This window comes from Microcebus murinus, chromosome 6, assembly GCF_040939455.1.
Source record: "Microcebus murinus isolate Inina chromosome 6, M.murinus_Inina_mat1.0, whole genome shotgun sequence".
NCBI lineage: Eukaryota > Metazoa > Chordata > Mammalia > Primates > Cheirogaleidae > Microcebus > Microcebus murinus.
In genome coordinates this window covers 88,056,871-88,078,671 of record NC_134109.1, presented here as the reverse complement: position 1 = coordinate 88,078,671, position 21,801 = coordinate 88,056,871, and the positions used below count along the sequence as shown (strand labels likewise).

Below are 21,801 nucleotides of genomic sequence, written 5' to 3'. Positions count from 1 at the left end.
TTTGTTTTCTATTCTTGTAGTACAATAGTCTCTTATTTACTATAGCAAATTACCACAAACTTAGTGCCTTAAAACAACATACATTTATTATTTTATAGTTCTGGAAGTCCAAAGACCTACAATTAAGATTTTGACAGGGCTGTGTTCCTTCTGAAAGCTCTAGGGGAGAATCTTTTTTCTTCCCCTTTCTAGTTTGTAAAGAATGCCCGCATTTTCTGGCTTGTGACCCTTCCTCCATCTTCAAGGCCAGCAGCATAGTGTCTTCAAATGTCTTTGATCTCTGCTTCCTTCTCCCTGACTATGACCTTCCTTTTCTGTTGTCAGGTCTCCTGCTCCGACCACCCTGCCTAACTCTTATAAGGACTCTTGTGATTACATTGGGCCTACCTGCGTAATCCAGTATAATCCTAACTTGATCACATCTACAAATCACATCTACCTTTTGCCATGTAAGGCAGCGTACTCACAGGTTCTGGGAATTAGGATCTAGACATCTTTGGGGGAACATTCAGTTTAGCACGCTCCATAATACTGTGCCACTAGTAAAAAGAATTTTTAGATCTGTGTGTACTGACATAGAGGTCACTGATAAAACGGGGATTCTTGTTAAATTTTTTTTTTTTTTTTTTGAGACAGAGTCTCACTTTATTGCCCAGGCTAGAGTGAGTGCCGTGGTGTCAGTCTAGCTCACAGCAACCTCAAACTCCTGGGCTCAAGCAATCCTCCTGTCTCAGCCTCCCAAGTAGCTGGGACTACAGGCATTCGCCACCATGCCCGGCTAATTTTTTGTATATACATATTAGTTGGCCAATTAATTTCTTTCTATTTATAATAGAGACGGGGTCTCACTCTTGCTCAGGCTGGTTTCGAACTCCTGACCTCGAGCAATCCGCCCGCCTCGGCCTAAATTTTTTTAGGCTAGGATTACAGAGAGCTAGGATTACAGGCGTGAGCCACCGCGCCCGGCCTAAATTTTTTAAAAAAGCAAATTGCAGAACAGTATAATATGATCCCTTTTTAGTGTGTTTTTGTTTAAAACGAAGTAAGCATTGCGTATATGTGTGTTTCTATATGCATAGACAAGATCTGAAAGGATGCACGCCAAACATTTAAATAGTGGTTACTGCTGGAGAGTAGGAATACAAGAAGGTGTGGGATGAATTTGAACGATTTAATTCTTAGGTACAGTGAACATGTGTTTGTTTATTATAATCTTATTTTTATGAAAGTATACCTGCCATGAAAAAGTGAAAAATATAAGGCTTATGATGAAAACACAACAGTCACTTGTATCATTCCTTCCCACCCCAGAATACTCTTTGCCAAAGCTCTGCATTTTATAAATCTTTTAGCTGTTTTATTCCTTGAGTATTTCCCTCCATATTTCTAAATAACAAGCATATGCTGTTCCTTTATTTTTCCATATTAGGTATCTTTTGACTCTCTATTTAAGAAGATGAAGCTTCAGCTCTCTTAAACCACTTCATGCATATTTTTCCTTGCCCTTTGTCCTCTCAGTAGAATTACACTGAAAATTTGGTTTGGATTATTATTCAGTGGTCATCACAACCCTGAAACTATTATTCTTAATCCACATCTGTACCACAAAGAAAATGTAGTCCATATCTGTAATCCCTGTATCTCCTTTGTTGTATAGTTTTTTTCCTCTGAAAAATAAATTATCTAGTGTTTTGTTTTCTTATATCCATCAATAACCCTAAACTCTTTAGAGTTTCTAAACTCTCCACTGGAAGTTTTACTCTCTTCTTAGGAGACTTATCAGCCTTTCTTTTCCTTGGAAACTTCCTTCCTGGGACCTCTCTTCTCTGGCTCCAATCTGGGTTTGCTTTCTAGGTCTTTGGCATAGCTGCTGTCTTGGGGTCTCCCTTCAGTTTTATCTTGGCTACCCCCTTCCGTTCTACTGATATTGGTTTCTTTATTTCTTGAAGCCCTTGATTACTCTTTCTTGTTTACTCCTGGTTTTGGTGGAGCACATCTTTTAGTGGTTTTTTGAAAAAGGGCATATGGGAGATACTTTTTTTTTTAAGATTATGTTTGAAGATGTCATATTTTTAAGTTTAAAAAAAAAAGAGGAAAAAAAAAACTCCACCAGGTAAAAGGGGAATGAGGGAAATCCAAATATAGCATAGTTCATATGATAACTTTTCAAAGGAATTAAACAGGGAGAGACTAAGCTTAAATCCTTGGAGGACATTTTCCTTTATTTCCCAGCACATTCCCAGTGCTATCTAATTCAGAACCCAAGAAGAAGGCTTTAGAATATGGCTCTTGTCTTCAGATTAAACTAGTGTTCTTTTCACTTGTTTCCCATGCAATGTGGAGACAGACAATAGCAATCTCGGTAAGGCCCTTCAGATAAAATGAGACAATATAGAAAAATACTTAGCAAGATGTTAGGGACTATTTCATTTTTTTTTTTAAAGAGATGAGAGGTCTCCGTCACTCAGGCTGTAGTGCAGTGGCACAATCATAGTTTACCACAGCCTTAAACTCCGGGGCTCAAGTGATCCTTCTGCCTCAATCTCCCAAGTAGCTGGGATATGTACCTACCACCTTACCTGGCTAATTTTTAAATTTTTGTTTAAAGACTGGAGTCTCATTATGTTGCCCAGGCTGGTATTGAACTCCTGGCCTCAAGTGATCCTCTTGCCTTAGCCTTCCAAGTTGCTGGGATTACAGGTGTAAGTCACTGTGCAGAGAAAAAAAATTTTAATTTCATATTCTTTTGTAAGAGTGCTAGAAACCATTCACACGGAACTAGTAATTTACAGTTTTATAGAGAGTTTTCATGTCCAGTAGATGCTGTAATCTTCACAACAACTCTGAGCTATAAATTATAGAAATTCAAAACAAAATAGATTTTAAGCTTTAAATTGTAATTATTGCTAGTAATTCCTGTTACCACCAGATGGCCCTCTGAGCATGTACTTTTGAGCAAAAGTAGCTAGTTTATAGACATTTCGAAGTTTCCCTGTAGATATTAAAATACATTTCATTGTATTTGGAGTAAAAAAAAAAATAGTTTGTATCAGATTGTGATAAGCTTTTTAGAAATAGTAAAGAAAATTGAGATGGAATTTATTGTAGTGAGTTTTTTTTTGTTTTCTTCTCAAGAAGAAAGGAGTATTAAACTAGATGACATTTAGTACCGCATGCAATATATTTTCAGTAAGTATTTTTAACAGTCATTAAAATTTATTGAATTAAATTATGCCTCTTCATTTGAATGGGGAAAACTAAATTGGACACACCAAAAAAGCAGCATGTTTTGATTGTTAAACCTTTAAATGATTTTATTAAATCTAGTACTTTATTAAGGTGCTAGATTAAATTAAAATACTAATTTTATTAAAATCTAGTACTTTAATATATAGGTACTGAGCAGAGTAAATTAGGAACTCTACCTAGAGTTATGGTTCCCCTTAGCCAATCTTGTTTTCTTATTGCAACTGTGTCCATGAGTCAAAAATCTACTGTAATGTGTGTGGTCCTTAACAGGTGAGAATCAGAAGTGAAATTGCTACATTTTGGTAATTGCATTATTTAAAGTTTGCTAATTGTTTTGACAAGAAAATTAGAGCAGCTTTGATTTTGGTCATGCTTGATCTGGTGTATTTTCTTTCATTGATTTTCAATCTTATTCAGGGGTCCTCAAACTTTTTAAACAGGGGGCCAGTTCACTGTCCCTCAGATCGTTGGAGGGCCATTGGAGAGTGTGGCACACCTTCTACAATGCACACTGTGGGCCCGGGATGAGTTGGCTTCTAAGCAGGGACAGGCAGTGGTGGCAAAAACATGTCCTCTGCAGGCCACATGTGGCCGTAATTTGAGGACCCCTGTCCATTGCTGCCTTTTTTATAATAAATGTATTGCCCCTTCTGCTAACTTGAAATGAAATCTTAGTTAACATTACCTATCTGCATAATTTCTAAGATCATAATGTTTTGATTATAATATAAAGGAGAAATAGGAGGGAAACAATTGATAATAAAATATATTAAAATATGTTAGTTCCCAAGCAGGCCACATTAAATGACACAGTGAGGTAGCCAAAAGCTTGTACCTGCACATAAAATTGCTGTGAATGTGATAGCTGAATAAGATGGCCGACACAGCGTTATATTGGTGATACAGATACCAAAGTGGCACTGACTTTGGTGATACGATTGAATAAAACAAATAGACTCATAGTATGGCTGCATTCTGGAGTATTTGGGGTACATTAAGACTGTAGAAAAAATACATTTTATTCACATGTTAGTTAGGTTCCATCCTTAGATATATTCAGTGGAACCATTGAAAATTATATAGAACATGTGACAGTTCTTTGCCCTTTGGGATTGTTCCCTCCATGTCTGGCCCTCTATTATCCCTGGCACTTACTTGCCTATTAAATGCTAGCAGAGCACCTTCAATCCCCAAAATACCTCCACAAATATACAAAAGGCCTTCTGGGGGGCAGTGCTGCTACCATTAAGAACCACTGATTTTTTTTGTTTTGTTTTGAGACAAGATCTCATTTCTGTTTTCTAGGCTGGAGTGCAGTGGCACAATCATGTGATCATAGCTCACTGCAGCCTCCAACTCCTGGGCTCAAGCAATCCTCCTGCCTCAGCTTCCCAAGTAGTGGGGACTACAGGCACACATGATATCATGCCAGGATAACTAAAAAAAATTTTTTGGTCGGGATTGTGTCTCACAATGTTTCCCAGACTGGTCTCCAATTCCTGGGCACAAGCGATCCTTCCATCTTGACTTCCCAAAGTGCTGGGGTTATGGGCATGAGCTGCCACACCTGGCCAAGTATCACTGATTTCCAAGTATCCATTTACATTAATCTACTACACAGCTGTATTGCTCATGAATTTTAAAACCAGAGTAACTTAAGTATCCTAGGTTCTTAACTGATATGTTTTGAATAGTTAATATAGTTGGAGAATTGTGGACTAAGTTGATTTATTACTATGCTTCATTGTTTTATTGCAATTCTTATAAATAGATCAATAATTTGCTATTTTAAGTCTCTACTATCCTACATTTTCTTTATTCCCCCCTACTCTTGCTGTCTAGTAAGTCAGAAGTATTTAACTTTCCTTAATGTTATCATTTACTTAGTTGACAGTCACAGAATGTAATTTGTCCCTTTAAAAAACATGTTTTAAATTAGGAAGGTAATATGATAACATTACAGAAACTTTGTAAAATGGAGGCAAAGTTTTCCGTAATCATACCATCCTAACTATTGTTAATATTTTTCAGTATTTTGTTCATATGCATACTTTGACATTCCAAAATTAGTTTTATATCTTTTCACTTATATGGCATAAACTTTTTGTTATTGTATAGCTTCAAAACTATTATGTTAAATTACATCTTGTATTATTACATTTTAACTGTTCTCCTACCTTTAGATTATTCTCTGTAGAAATGATTATATGTAATATACATGTGTATATATACATATCTTTATTGATAGATCTATTTCAACATATTTTTCCTTTAGATTCTCAGAAGTGGGATCATTTAGTGATCAATAGGCTTGGACATTTTTTTTAACTTTTGTTAAATTTGCCAAATTGACTTAAAAAATAAAGCTGATCTGTTTATATTGCTATCAGCATATATGAAATGTTAACATAAGAAAGTATCAGTTACCTCTGCCTAGACCCAATTAAAAAAAAAACGGCATCAGTTTCACCTTATCCTTGACTGCATCAGGAATTATTTTAAAATTATATACTTGACATTAATTTGAATATCAGTGACACTGAATGTTTTTGCCCTTGTGAATTATTTCTCTTTCTCTTTTGTGAAATATATAGTCATGTCTTTTGACTATTGATATTTTAGATTCTTGATATTTATTTTTTTCCCTTTTCATTTTCGGTTAGACCTTTTAAATAAGTAAAACATTAATATTTCTTCCAGTCATTTTGTGGTAAACTTATTTTTTTGTTGTCTTTGATTTTATTTTCATTATTTAATTAATTTATTTTTAATGTATAGACATTGCACATTTTTATGAGACTGAACAATTATCTACCCATAGAAGATAGTGTGTGATATTAAAGAACACAGTACAAGGATTCCAGAAATCAGGGTTCTAGAAAGAGATATTTATAATATTTATTATATTTGACAAAGGACTCATCCAGAATATATATAAGAACATTTACAGATCAATAAGCAAAAGACATGACAACCCAAATTCAAAATATGAGGAAAAGCCCCAAACTGGCACTTCATAAAAGATACCCAGATATCTAAACCATCTGGTGGTATGCAGGCTGAATGAATGCAAACTAATTTTATATTACCTGTGTAAAACACACTTAAAAATGTATGTATTTGGAAAGATATATTTCATTGTAAAGCCAGATATATATGAAATTTTGATCATCCAGTGTATAGACACTGTATTTGTTAGATCTTAGTGCTTTAAGTAGTATCTTGGGTTTCAGTGATTCCACCAAGGTCTGAGAGAATGAGAGAAAAAAGGAAAGGATATCAGAAATTCAAGGTGAAATGTTGCAAGTGTCACCAAAAAAAAGCACATTTAAAAAAATCCACGTAAAACCCACAAATGCATGTGGTTATTTTTCTTATTCTTCACCATAGGATATAATATGAATTGTTTTTATACTGCAAATGAAACAACTCTAAGAAATTCTTTCCTCCCTTGTGATAAATGCCTGTTTTGGATGTGTACATCAATCTCATTTAATTATTGTGCAAGCCTCTCAGTGGTTGGCGTCTGTTCCAGGTTATTCCTTCTATGCTTGGTTGTTCTTATCTTACAGAATCCACTAAAAGATATAATAATTTTAGTGTAATTAATTCTATGTACTTTCAGGGACATCTTTTCTTATAATTATCCCTTTTAGATTTCCTAACATCCCTTCTAATTATGTAGTATAATTTGTTTATTCCTGGCAGAAATAACCTTTTCAAGTTCCATTTGCCAATTTGCTTCTCACACATATATTCCTCTGTCTTCCTTGAATGTATGTTGAGTTTCCCTTATCTGAAGTGCCTAGGGCCAGAAGTGTTTCAGATTTTTTTCAGATTTTGGAATATTTGCATTAATACTTACTGGTTCAGTATCCTTAATCTGAAAATCCAAAATCTGAAATGCTCCAATGAGCATTACCTTTGAGCGTCAGGTAGGTACTCAAAAAATTTTGGATTTTTGGATTGGGGATACTCACCCTATAATAGCTCTTCAGAAACGATATGAATATACTAATCAGCCTGTCATTCCTCTCTTTGTAACTTATTTTCCCTTGACTACCCTTAAAGAGTATATACTTTTTTTGAGACAAATTCCTACCCCAGGCACATTTTTCTTATATAAATCTCAGGGGTTCTGTATCTTCTCTTCCCTACAAGCCTAAAGATTCCACCTGTTTGCCTTTTCTTGGTTACTATATCACATCGAGTCGTCTTCCAGCTGGATAGTCTTTTCGGATTTGGAAACCTCTCCTCAGAACTGTTATCCCTTGAATTTGAACATCTTTGATACTATTCAGATCTTTCTTTACCTAAGTTCTCCTGTCATGATCTTTTTCTGACACCTGTTTCAGTATTATTCAAAAAAGATACACACGCACACGCATCACTCCATCTTAGGCTACAGCATTAGCCTTTTCCAGTATCTTTGAAAGCATTCTTTCTAGCTTCTTATTGTGATACATAATCTATTCATAATACTGTTAGATTCTCTTTTGAGTATTTTCATAGAGTGTGAATTGTGCCCTTTTCTGGAAGAACTTAAATGTGCATTGCATGTACAAGGGTAGAAAATATTTACTTTAAAATTCTGAGCACGTTCACCATTGCAAAGAAAAAATTATGGTAGATTTCGTTTAATTTGCACAAGTAACAGAGAACAATATCTTGTGCCTCATTTCCTTCTATGAAAAATTTTACTGCTGTAACTCCTCCAGTGAAAACAAATTAGTTGCCAGTTTAAGATCTTATAAGTTTTTCTCTGCTACTTCCCTTTTCTAACTTTTACTAGCTATGTTTGGAGAATTCAAACTAACTCTTTTCTAGGTTAAAACTTAATGAGAAAGGAAAATCTATTCCAAAAATCCAGATATAAATTGCTTTTGTGTGATCTTTGGTTTTAGATTAAACATGCCACAACCTTTTGAAGGGATAATTGAGAATTGACTTATTAATAAAGACCAGAGAGGAAAAAAGTCATGTCATAATATATAAGTGGAGATTTTAATGTTCAGTTCATTTATGTTTTATTTAGATGTCCCTGGTAGATTTGGGAAAGAAGCTTTTAGAAGCGGCACGAGCAGGTCAAGATGATGAAGTTCGTATTTTGATGGCAAATGGAGCTCCTTTTACTACAGACTGGGTAAAGAATGATTTTAATATTGTGGGTTTTTTTTTCCTTTTAATTTTTGTTTTTCCAGATAAAAATTTAGTCAGTATTATGCTTATAAGTAGTTAAAAATTATTATTTTTTGAAATTTTCTTTATAATGGTAGAATTACAACTATCTTTTAAAAGGAATAAGTCATATTTTCTTTGATAGTGAACAACCTCGTCCAAATATTCTGTCCACAAAAGAGTTTATCTTTTAAATTTTGGAATGTACTAATGTGGGATGAATATAAAATATAGCTGCTTGGGATATAATTTAAAGATCTTATAAATTACACAGGTAGAATTTATAATTCAGAAATTACAGATAAGGATTGGAGTTAGTGTTATAACTGCTCCTAAAAAAACAAAAGAAGTTTATATTTCAATCAATAATTGTAAAATAATTGCAAACATGACCAAAGAGGAATAAAGGAATGGGAATGAGTTCCTGATAACTATAGAAGGCAATTGTAGGAAAGGAAAAAAAACATAACTGTTTAATTCTGGGGGTAACTCAATAAGTATGATCTTGGGAAAATGGAGGCCTAAGAATCTGAATTAACCCTTCTACTGATAACAACTAAAAATTCTGGATTTATTTTTAAGTGTTCGGGTCTTGCTGTGTTGCCCAGGCTGGTCTTGAACTCCTGGGCTCAAGCAATCCTCCTGCCTCAGCCTCCCAAGTAGATTGGACTATAGATGCTCACCACTGCACTTGGCTTAAAAATTCTAGATTTTTGATTTTGTTGTTTTGGCTTACTTGTCTCTCTCTCTTTTTTTTTTTTAATTTTTAATTTTTCATGAAAACAAATTTATTATGGGAAATTTCAAACATGTAAATCCCTGAATACCCTTTATACAGCTTCAAGAATTATTAAATCATAGTGAATTGTTCCCTCTATCACTCCATCTACTTTACATAAGGAGTTTCCATGGATAGACAATAAAAAGACAGACAAGGCAAGAGAGGACTGGACATATGACTTGATATTCTACTTACTGAAGAAAAAGTTTGAATGATCAATAAACATGAAATTGGTCAACTGCATTAATAATTGGGCAAATGCAATGCCTAATAAAATCATGAAATACTATTGCATATCCACTAAATTAGCAAAAAAAATGTTGGGCAGTACCAGGGCTTGGTGAGGAGATGGTGAAGTGAGAGCTCTTAAATAGTTATGGTGGAAGTGTGAGAAGAAAAAGAATACAAAGTCACTTTGAATAAAACTCCTGGTTGCTAAACAGGCTATTGAGATACTTTCATTAAATATTAGAATTTAATAACTTCGAAAGGGCCAGTTATAGAAAAATATGACAAAGCATGGAGAAAGAAAGGATTTAAGAATATTCTTTGATCTGTTGGAATGACCTTTCCTTACAAATATAAGGTTTTAACTGGGGCAAGGCAGGAAGATTGCTTGAGCCCAGGAATTTGAGGCTGTAGTGCACCATGTTCGCACCTGCACTCTAGCCTGGGCAACATAGCGAGACCCCATCTCTAATTTAAAAAATACATACATATATATATTTTTGTAATAAAATACTTAATCTCAAAGTAAATGATTTCTGTTTTTACCATGTATTAAGAGCACATGCTTAGCTTTGTGTTATAACTCTTACTTGTGTTATTTCACGCAAACTAATAACCTTTGTGTGCTTAAATTCTTTTACTGCCAAGTGAGGATAGTAATAATAACTATGTTCTCAAGAGATTAAATGAGATAATAATTGTTAGGGTTTTAGCATAGTGTGTTCTGTGGAAAACATTTTAAAAACTTGCTGTTATTACAGTGATGGTCTTAGCAAATTTCATGTTCTAGTGAAATATCTTAGTTCTTTGGAATATCAATGATTTGTCAATCAGAGTTATAGGGATTTTCTATGCCTCTAAATGCATGTGAAGTAACTTAATTCTGAGTTTCAGCTATTTATGCCTCTGATAAGACTCTTCCTTCACTCACATTTTAATACCTTTACTGTATGTTGTAGATGTCAATTTAATGGCTAGACCACGTGGAACCAATTTCAGAATTGGGTTCTGTTTTGGTTCTATCCTGACTCGCCTTTGGCAAGTACACCTCAGATTTTTCCTTTGAAAATGACTACATCAACCCCTTTAAAAGATCACTGAGGGGCCAGACCTGGTAGCTCATGCCTGTAATCCTAGCAGTTTGGAAGGCCAAGGTGGGAGGAGTGCTTGAGGCCAGGAGTTTGAGACCAGTCTAGCAAGAGTAAGACCCCCTCTCTACAAAGAAATAGAAAAATTAGCCAGGCCTGGTGATTTGAGTCTGTAGTCCCAGCTACTAGGGAGTCTGAGGCATGAGGATTGCTTGAGCCTAGAAGTTTCAGTTTGCAGTGAGCTATAATGATACCACTGCAGTTTAGCCTGGGTGACAGAGCAAGACCATCTCCAAAAAAAAAAAAAAACCACTGAGGTGTTTTAATTAATTTTTAAAGTCCTACTGTGTTTCCCTGAAAATAAGACAGGACCTTATATTTATTTTTCCTCAAAAGGACACCCTAGGGCTTATTTTCAGCGGATGTGTTATTTTTTTTTAAGTACGATACAACAGTCTACATTTATTCAAATATAGTTAAGTTGTCTTCTTCTGGAACATCATCATAACTCTCCAAACTCCGAATTCCATCCTATTCCTCTGGAATAGTAGCTGCCACGATGGGGCAGATGAGAAGGGCTGCTCCTCTTCTTTACCGCTCTGCAACTGACGAAATGCATGGGTTGTGCAGATACGCTGCGTAGCCACGGCCATCACTAGATCTTATTTTCGGGGTAGGGCTTATATTGAGCAAATGCTTAGAAATCCTGCTAGGGCTTATTTTATGGGTAGGTCTTATTTTCGGGGAAACATGGTACAAAAGTTTTGATCCAATTAATATAAAAATTTACACTATTACATTTATTTGTTAGGAATTTTATAGATAAAAAGAAATTAGGCCGGGCGCTGTGGCTCACGCCTGTAATCCTAGCTCTTGGGAGGCCGAGGCGGGCGGATTGCTCAAGGTCAGGAGTTCAAAACCAGCCTGAGCAAGAGCGAGACCCCGTCTCTACTATAAATAGAAAGAAATTAATTGGCCAACTGATATATATATAAAAAAAAATTAGCCGGGCATGGTGGCGCATGCCTGTAGTCCCAGCTACTCGGGAGGCTGAGGCAGAAGGATCACTGGAGCCCAGGAGTTTGAGGTTGCTGTGAGCTAGGCTGACGCCACGGCACTCACTCTAGCCTGGACAACAAAGCGAGACTCTGTCTCAAAAAAAAAAAAAAAAAAAAAAAAAAAAAAAAAAAAGAAATTAATTTAGCAAGTTTTCTGTGATTAGTATGAAGAAAACATTCCAATAACTCACAAACATATCTTAAACCCTAATTATCTGTAATCCCTAAAGAAATTAATTTTGTTTCAGCTATTTATTTGATAAAATAAATTTAACTGATAAAAATAATGAAGAAAATAAGTTTGAATTTAAGGAAATACTGGCTTTTCTTCTTCACTGAAAAGTGGGGATTCTTGAAGGCCTCTATGAAGAGGCTGTGATAAGCATAAATCAGGTCGTTTCTTTTGAGTTACTGTGTAATCAGATAACATAATCTATTTACTATGTAAAAAGAAAATATAAAATAGTCCATAGTAGTAGAAGTGTATTAAAAATAACAATAAATGTGGGTTTTTTTTCTCGTGTCATAGCTGGGAACTTCTCCACTTCATCTGGCAGCGCAGTACGGGCATTATTCCACCACAGAGGTTCTACTCCGAGCTGGTGTAAGTAGGGATGCCAGAACCAAAGTGGACCGAACACCGTTGCACATGGCAGCTTCTGAGGGCCATGCCAGCATAGTAGAGGTTTTACTTAAGGTATGTGGTGGTTTTTTGCAGTTTGCTTTTGAAAGTAAGCCCCAAAGACTTTATGGTTTTATAAGAAAGAGAAGGGAACTAGTTTTATTGAATGCCCACCTAGTGTTTTACCTATGGTATCTCATTTTTTGTATATATCAGACCATTAAATGAAAATTATCTTAAAGTTTTCATTCCTGAGGTGAAAAAGACTTCCTTTAGATACATTCTTAGTTAAATCAAATAATTGATTTTTTAGACCTTGTTGTACCTTATGGTGAGGGACTTACACCTTTGTCCTAATACAGTCAAAATGTTCATGAAAGGGATCATTAGGCTAGAGTGATTAACAAACAAATTAACAAATAATATAAATGGGGATTTTTCTTTAATCATCTAAATGCCAAGAGTGTTATAGAAAATTCTGAAGCATAGAGTGGTGGACATTATTCTTGATCCTTTTTATCCTAGCCTCTAGTTCAACCTATCTAAAAGAAATACAATGCAAGTCATAAATGCAATCACATAATTAAATATGCTGTAATTCTAGATATCCTATTAACTGCATTAAGAAAGTCAAAAGTTATTTTAATATTATATTTTTTGACCCAGTATATACAAAGATTATCATTTCAGCATGCAATCAATATAAAATTATTAATGAGATATTTTATATTCTATTTTTTTGGTATAAAATCTTTGAATTCCAGTGTGTATTTACACATACAGTACAGCTCTATCTTGACTAGCTACATTTCAAGTGCTTAATAGCTACATGTGTCTAGTAGCTATCATATTGGATAGTGTACCTCTAGATCGCTCTCTTTTAATTTCTTATATTGCACTGGTTTTGAAAGCAAAGGCTATTTTTGTGTCAACGAGGAACTAAGGGGCCAGCTCCCATATAACATTAAAGAGGACTTTGGAGGAGTGCTCATAGTTTCCTTTACTTCTTATGCCATTCTAGCCCTTCATGCTCAGAGCTGGGTGACAGAAAATAATCGCCTCATTCCTAAGAAATTAGAAGGAAAGCAGTTAGGAAAGTCACATGATAGACAAATGATCAAGTAACAGATGAGTTGCTGGAACATATATTTAATACACGAAAATAAAGGATTGATCATGTTATTCTTGCTTTAAAGCATAGGGACTAGTATTTTCATATTTGGAATTCTTTATATACCATATTTCATATTTTAGTGATCTCTTATTTTGAAATATTTTTGTAGCATGGTGCTGATGTCAACGCAAAGGACATGTTAAAGATGACAGCTCTGCATTGGGCCACAGAACATAATCATCAAGAGGTGGTGGAACTTTTAATCAAATATGGTGCTGATGTACACACACAAAGTAAATTTTGTAAAACTGCATTTGATATTTCAATAGACAATGGAAATGAAGATTTAGCAGAGATATTACAGGTAACTTTTGGCTTTTAATTTAAGAAAACAAAAAGAAGCTTTGTATGTTGATGGATCTCTGTCTTGTGGATGATTTAAGCTATTGAGCTTGTAGCTTTCCATTTTGGACTTAGTTATTTCAGACAAGCCTTTTTTGCTTTCACTTTTTCTTTATTACTGTTCATTTTCCTGATTGTAAGACCACAGCCTTTTTATGTAATATTAGATTAGAGAAGGTGATTCCTTTCTGTGTTTTAAGTTCCTGAACTCCCCTTCTAGACATTTTATTCTATTAATTATTTTTGTTGCATTTTTGGGGACTATGTGGTTTTTCAAAGTCTATTATAAATTACTTTATAAAAATTTAAATAATGTTTAGGAACCACAATAATGCCCTCAATTTGAGTGAGCGTTAATTTTTATCATTCTGATTTGTTTCTTTTATATTATAACATCCTCCAAAAAATCTGTTTGTGGACGTAGTTGTTTCTGGCTTTGGGGCAGGTTTTTCTAGTAACCAACATTACTTCTCTTTTCTTCAGCTACATGACATGATGTAAATTATCTTTATTTACTGTCTCTTCTTGCCTATCTTCTCGTTCCCTTTCCAATAGAATTCTCCAAAGCCATCTGACTCCATTGAACTTCCTCTAGTTACTTAAAAATGTTTTATGTTCAGGAAGATGAATTTTACCATGCCTCTTTCCATTCTTTTACTCCTAGGAGTATAATTTTGGGGTTGGGGTTGAAGGTGGGAACAACTAGTTGAGAACGCTTTATATATGTAGTGTTACATATTACTGAATACAGTAGAGTAAATAATTTAATTTAAATAATTTAATTTCTGTAGCTACAGGGTAGTAGAATATCTTTTAATGTCTAATTATTCTGTGTTCTATAAAAGCTTTTCAGATACCCATTTCTCCTCTCAAAGGGCTTTGCTGCTTTGCCTAAGAGGGGGGCTTAGGATGTAAATTCATACCTGTGATTTACCACAACACTTTCAGTAGACCATAGACAAATATTTCCATTTGTATTATATGATTCTTCTTAGAGAATGTTCCTTTATACGTGTGTTTGTGCTATATGTTCTGGTTATAATTCTGAAGACATTGTGGTAATTTATCCCCTAGATTGCTATGCAGAACCAAATCAACACAAACCCAGAGAGTCCTGACACTGTGACGATACATGCTGCAACACCACAGTTTATCATTGGACCTGGAGGGGTGGTGAACCTAACAGGTCTGGTATCTTCAGAAAATTCATCCAAGGCAACAGGTATTGAGATGCCTATAGGATAGCTGTTGGGATTTTATGCTTTAGTAGGTATTCATCCTTTTAAGAAAGGACTGTTGGAGAATAAGGGTAAGATTATATCAGCTACCTTGGTTTTCTTTGGTATAATTGGCAAAAATAAATTTTTTATGAGACAGAACAATCTAGGGAAAGGTGATATTGCAAAATGTATTGCAGTATTACCTTTCAAAAACTAATGGTATCCAGGCTTCATTAGAATAGAATATCAGAAATACGCGTTGGATTAAGCTCCTTGGAAATTGAAATCTGTTTTCTTTTTTCTTATAGATGAAACGGGTGTATCTGCTGTTCAGTTTGGAAACTCCTCTACGTCAGTATTAGCTACATTAGCTGCCTTAGCTGAAGCGTCTGCTCCATTGTCCAATTCTTCAGAAACTCCAGGTTAGAAAAACAAGTCAAATACGTATCTTAAAAGTCACAGATTCAGATACTTGCCCTCTTTAGCACCTTTGTAATTGCAGAAGCATATCAAAGAAAACAGCTTTCACTGGTTGTTTCTCTTTGGTTAAATCTGTAAATTTCTTTTCTTTAGTTAAATCACATATCCTTGAAAATTAAATAGCCTTTCTTGACAGTCACCGGCAGTTCTGACATTTAGACGTTTGGCTCCATGAATTTGCCACACCAACTTCTCTAACTTCTTCTTTTGAAAATGTTATGGTCTAGTCTGAGAGAATTAGTAACTTCAATTGACTTTTGTTGCATGTGACATACAACCTTCTTTGAGCATAATACTTTTTCATTCTAATGCTACATCATAGTAGAATCTTTTTGCAGATATTTTAAGAGCTTGAATTAAGTAAAAGTTCAGGTAAGTATGTTGCTACCAATGTAAACAACTGAACTGAGGTGTGTAATCAAATAAATATGTTCTCAAAGCTCAATTTGCACATGGCTCTGGCAAAGATAAATCTGACACAGATTATTTCTCTGACTCTTGGCTGTTCAGTTTCTTTTACCATCAGTTGTCAGATTCATTGTGATTCTAGAAATGTTTATATATATCTTTTCAAGGCCTTGTTAGGATCTGAAAAATACAGTAGCAGTACCTCCATTTTACATGTGATGAAACAGGTTAGGGAAAGTTGAATAATTTTATCCAAGGTCACATGGCTGTTAAGTGTTAAAAGGAGAATTATGCTCAAAGTCTGATTCCCAAGTTGTGTGTCGGTGACCAATATAATATACTGTGTCTCCTATGCGATTTCTTTAGGTGATTTGTAGGCTGGTCTCTTTTAGAATGTTTATGATTTAGTTTGTGATATTGGAATTATACAATATTGAAGTATTTGTGTAATTATCATTTTATCTTATATCAAGCAAAGCATCGCTACTTCTACTTCTGGGGTTATCTGTTTCTGTAGCTTTTTCTAGTAATAAGTAGTCTATTGAAATGAGTGTTCTGCTACTGTCTTGCCCTGTTTAAATGATTGGAGACTGAAATATACTACAAGAACCATCGGTTCATTGCCTGTTACTGCTCATATTCTTTTCTTTTACCAGTTAAGTAGTACAAGAAATATTTTTACTAGATACCAAATAACCAGAATGTAGCAGCAGATGGACTGTATTTTAAATGGAAGCTGGCTGGTTGGGCATGGTCCTATATATAAAGGGAAGGCACTTGTAATAGTCTAGGGTACTAAGGCATTTCACTTCGAAATTATGGCTTTAAATAGCATCTTCAGGATTACATTAGGACCACCTTTCATATATAAAACAAATTTTAATGTTAGTCTAATGGGAACCTCATAAAGTCTATTATAATATAATGCTTTCATTGAGGAACCAGATAATACCTTTCTTGATGTTACGAGCAAATATAAAATGTAGGTTGTCAATGCTTGATGATTAAAATATCTCATTGAATTACTGTTGTTGTTCAGAGGAAAGAGATTACTTTAGCTAGAGTTGGGGGTGGGTACAGTGAAGAGGATCATGTTGAATTGTGCCCCAAAGAGTGGGTCAGATTTAGATAGATAGGAACTCATTCCAAGTCATTCCATGTTGGAAGTTATTTCCATTTTGTAAGTCATTCCAAAATGAAGAGACAGAAAAGTAAAAGTTGCCTTTTGGAAATTGCAGTTATATTTTTTCTCATGAGGAAAACCATCACTATGTAGTATGCTTTTTATTAATAAACAGAGGCTATCATATTTTTATCTCTTTCTTCCAAAGCCTCTAAGGCCACTCTGATAAGTCAGGGAATCTTCCTAAAGGAAGAGACATTTAAACCAAAGATTAAGAAGGAATTAGATAAAAGTTGGGGTAAGAACATTTTAGGAAGAGGGCATTGTGAAGCTTTTGAGGCAGGAAAGAGCTTGTCTTTTCAGGGAATGCAAAGGCCAGTGTGGCTAAACCCAGTTAGGGGGAGAATAGCCCAAAGTGATTGAAGGTAAGATTATGGAGGACTTAAAATGGTCACATTGGCAAACTTAGAAGAATGCTCTGGAAAGGAGTTTAGTTAGGAGTTTAATGTAATCAAACCAGGGAAGAGACACTGTAATGGTAGCATAAATTATGATTTGGCAAAGAGATTTATTTCTGAATAGATTTGAGAGTTATTTGGGATGTAGAATTGGAGATTGTGATTGGTTAAGATGTGGGCTTACATCTATAGTGTAGTTAATCTGGTCCTTTCAAAATACTCTTTCATAAAATTTTGTTTTATAGCTTTAGCCTTTAGTTCTCTGTCAACTTTGCTTAGTTTTTTATTCTTCCTTGTGGCCCAGTTATATAATACCTTGATTAGCTTGACATCTATGCCACCTTTTTTTTTTTTTTTTTTTTAGAGCAGCCTTTGCCAATTGCTAATAAGATGGTTTTTCAAAAGGTGTAATGCATCTGGTAGCTGTTAACAATTCCCTCCTTTCTCTCCAATAGTAAAATTTGAACCAGGTCCCTTTTGCACATTGTTTTTTGGTCTGTTCCTAAAATAGGGTATTAAAACTGAATTGGCTTTTTTTTTTTTTTTTTTTTTTGAGACAGAGTCTCGCTTTGTTGCCCAGGCTAGAGTGAGTGCCGTGGCGTCAGCCTAGCTCACAGCAACCTCACACTCCTGGGCTCGAGCGATCCTTCTGCCTCAGCCTCCCGAGTAGCTGGGACTACAGGCATGCGCCACCATGCCCGGCTAATTTTTTTTTTTTTTTTTTTTTTTTTTTTATATACATATCAGTTGGCCAATTAATTTCTTTCTATTTATAGTAGAGACGGGGTCTCGCTCTTGCTCAGGCTGGTTTCGAACTCCTGACCTCGAGCAATCCGCCCGCCTCGGCCTCCCAGAGAGCTAGGATTACAGGCGTGAGCCACCGCGCCCGGCCCTGAATTGGCTTTAAGGGGTACTTAACTGGGCTTTGTGAGATTGTTTTTGCTTTTTTGTTTTTAATTTCAGGTTCCATTACAGGCATGGTGCCTTTGAAATGTTACTTTTCTTCAATAAGCATAGTTTCTATTTTGTTGTTTAAATATTTCTACGTAGAATTTTGAATCTTTTATAACATTTCAAAGTCAGTCTTCTTCCCTATCTTGTTTCATTTTTATGGCATTATAATTCAAAAGTCATGTTGAACAAGAGACTTCACATATCTTCAAAGGTACTGCAGATTATTTAGGCTCTCTGTAAATATTACAACTTGACTTTTTTTCCCCCAAAAAAGATTTAGGGGGTATAAATGTTTTTTATTGTATAGTGGTATAATCAGAGATTTTAGTGTACCCCTTGCTGAAATAGTATAGATTGTTACCCATTAGTTAGTTTTTGATCCCTCACCCCCCACCTACCCTCTTTGACTTTTGAATTAGGTCAATGAATATTTATGACATTACAGTTATTTTTTATCCAGGGGTTTTTACAATTTGGAATATATATATTCTTATTTTTTTTAATCAACAATCTTTTTAGAGTTTTTAGGTTTTCTCTTTTATTCTTTTGTGTTTCAACATTTTACTCTTGGGTTGTTCTTAGGGTTTCTGGGGAGCACTTTGTCTTCTTACGTAATTGGTTTCCTTTTAATTTTTTCTTAAATACCTTACCATGGCACAACTTAAAAAGAAAGCTTTTTAGATGAAAGGCAAGAACTGATTATTATTTTAATGACAGTCATTGCAAATAATGCAAAGATGAAAGTTTTTGAGTTGTGCCTTGATTGTGTGTGATCTCAGAAGTTTCTTACATATGATTATGCTTTAAAACATTTACCACCTGTAGTTAGTATTCAATCAGAATGAACATTTCTTTTTCATATGGATTTTTTTAAAAAAAATCAAAGCAATACTTAATGTTTTTGAAACCTTAGTAGTTCCATCAAATATATTACTATTGTATACCCTACATTTCATTTTGTAATTATCTTCCTGAAATTTTTTTAAGTGCTTGGTGATAAAAACTAATTATAGTTTAAGGCAAACAAATATAATGAGAGAAATCAAAACATAAAGGTTGTTTGATTTTGAATATTCTGTAGGGTTTGTATTCTGATTCTTGATTACCAAATAGCACAGGAGCAGAGTTGAAGCCAGGTCTCTTGCCATGAGTACTTTTTAAAAAGTAGGATCCCAAGATTTATCTTGTCTTTTCTTAAAAAAAGAAGTTGGTATATTTATGGCCTCCCTGTCTTTAGCAAATCTTGTGATCATCAATATCCATGATGTCCTTTGTGTGAGTTGGAGGCAACTCAGTATATTTCACAGCAACTGTGTATCTCAATGGCGGCTTGATTTCAATAGAGAATGGTTTTATTTAATTATACTTTTTGTAAAGTGTTGCCTCAACACATTAAAAAAACATGTCATATAGAAGGCCGGGTATGGTAGCTCACACCTGTAATCCTAGCATTTTGGGAGGTTGAGGTGGGAGGATCACTTGAGGCCAGGAGTTTGAGACCAGCCTGAGCAAGAACAAGACTCCATCTCTACAAAAATAGAAAAATTAGGCAGGTATGGTGGCATGTGCCTGTGGTCCCAGCTACTTGGGAGACTGAGGCAGGAAGATCGCTTGAGCCCAGGAGTTTCAGAAATAGTTTTTATGTTACCTCTTTTTTCTGAACTAGTTTTTTTTTTTTTTTTTGAGACAGAGTCTTGCTTTGTTGCCCAGGCTAGAGTGAGTGCCGTGGCGTCAGCCTAGCTCACAGCAACCTCAGACTCCTGGGCTCAAGCGATCCTCCTGCCTCAGCCTCCCGAGTAGCTGGGACTACAGGCATGCGCCACCATGCCCGGCTAATTTTTTGTATATATTTTTAGTTGGCCAATTAATTTCTTTCCATTTATAGTAGAGACGGGGTCTCGCTCTTGCTCAGGCTGGTTTCGAACTCCTGAACTCGAGCAATCCGCCCGCCTCGGCCTCCCAGAGAGCTAGGACTACAGGCGTGAGCCACCACGCCCGGCCTCTGAGCTAGTTTTTTAAAATAAGAGACAGGGTCTCATTCTGTTGCCTGGGCTGGAGTGCAGTGGCACAATCATACCTCACTGTAACCTTGAATTCCTAGGCTCAAGTGATCCTCCTGTCTCAGCTTCCCAAATAGCTGGGTGGGACTACAGGTGTGTGCCACCCCACCTAGCTAATTTTTAATTTTTTTTGTAGAGACAGGGTCTTGCTATATTGGCTAGGCTGGTATCAAACTCCTGGCCTCAAGCAATCCCCCCACCTCGGCCTCCCAGCATGCTGGGTTTACAGGTGTGAGCCATTGCTCCTGGCCTGAGTTAGTCATATTTTCAAAATTTTGTTTATGTTGACAGTTTTCAGACCCATAGAAGAACTAGAGGATGAATTTATACATCTTTCACCTGTATTCACCAGCTGTTAACATCTTGCCACACTCATATGTTCTCATACACACATAAACACACACGTGAACGTCTATTTTGCCAAGTTATCTGAAAATAGGCTGCAGACATCCTGATACTTTTAAGTACTTTGGCATGCGTCTTCCAAGAACAAGGACTGCCTTCTACATATGCATAACTCCATTTTATTTTATAAAAACATCAACATCACTGTAGTAACATTATCTGACATATGGTCCATATTCATATTTCCCCAGTTGTCCCCAAAATGTCCTTTATAGCTATTTGTTTTTCATCCAGGATCCAATTGGAGTTCACACATTGTATTTGATTATTGTGTCTTCTCAGTCTCCTCTCATCTAGGATATTGCTACTGCCTCCCTTGTTCTTTGTGACATTGAAATATTTGTAGGGTCCAAGCCAGTTGTCTGCAGGAGCACCTACGTTCTGGATTCCTTTGTTTTTTTAATAGTTAGATTCATTTCTAGGAAGAACACCAGTGATATTTTATAACTTCCCATTGCGTCATCTCAGGAGGCACATTAATGTCGTTCTGTCCTGATAATGACCACTTGGTGAAATGGTGACTGCCAGGTCTTCACAAGGTAGATTTTCCCCTTCATAACTGGCAGTAATCTTTGGTGTGATATTTTGAGAACATTTGAATATCCTGCTTCCTCAAAACTTTTCACCAATGCTTTTAGCACCCACTAGTGATCCCCGCTTGAATAAATTATTACATTAGGGGTTACAATGATAATATTTCTTAATTTGTCATTCCTTTTATTTAGATGTCACTGTCTATCAAGAAGATCTTTTCCGGCCGGGCGCTGTGGCTCACGCCTGTAATCCTAGCTCTTGGGAGGCCGAGGCGGGCGGATTGCTCAAGGTCAGGAGTTCAAAACCAGCCTGAGCAAGAGCGAGACCCCGTCTCTACTATAAATAGAAAGAAATTAATTGGCCAACTGATATATATAGAAAAAATTAGCCGGGCATGGTGGCGCATGCCTGTAGTCCCAGCTACCCGGGAGGCTGAGGC

General features: G+C 35.6%; 1 protein-coding gene across 11 annotated transcripts in view; it reads left to right on the top strand.

Annotated features, from left to right (window-relative positions):
• Positions 1–21,801, top strand: part of GABPB1 (GA binding protein transcription factor subunit beta 1) — a 60,638-nt gene that overhangs the window by 27,298 nt on the left and 11,539 nt on the right. For 7 of the 11 annotated variants that reach the window (XM_012763500.3, XM_012763499.3, XM_012763493.3 and 4 more), the window contains 5 exons: positions 8,285–8,392; positions 12,112–12,279; positions 13,488–13,682; positions 14,795–14,942; positions 15,249–15,362. In XM_012763500.3, the coding sequence (XP_012618954.1) occupies positions 8,285–8,392; positions 12,112–12,279; positions 13,488–13,682; positions 14,795–14,942; positions 15,249–15,362 (733 nt within the window). The remainder of the gene's footprint in view (positions 1–8,284; positions 8,393–12,111; positions 12,280–13,487; positions 13,683–14,794; positions 14,943–15,248; positions 15,363–21,801) is intronic. The other 4 variants (XM_012763495.3, XM_012763494.3, XM_076004359.1 and 1 more) reach the window with 1 other exon arrangement.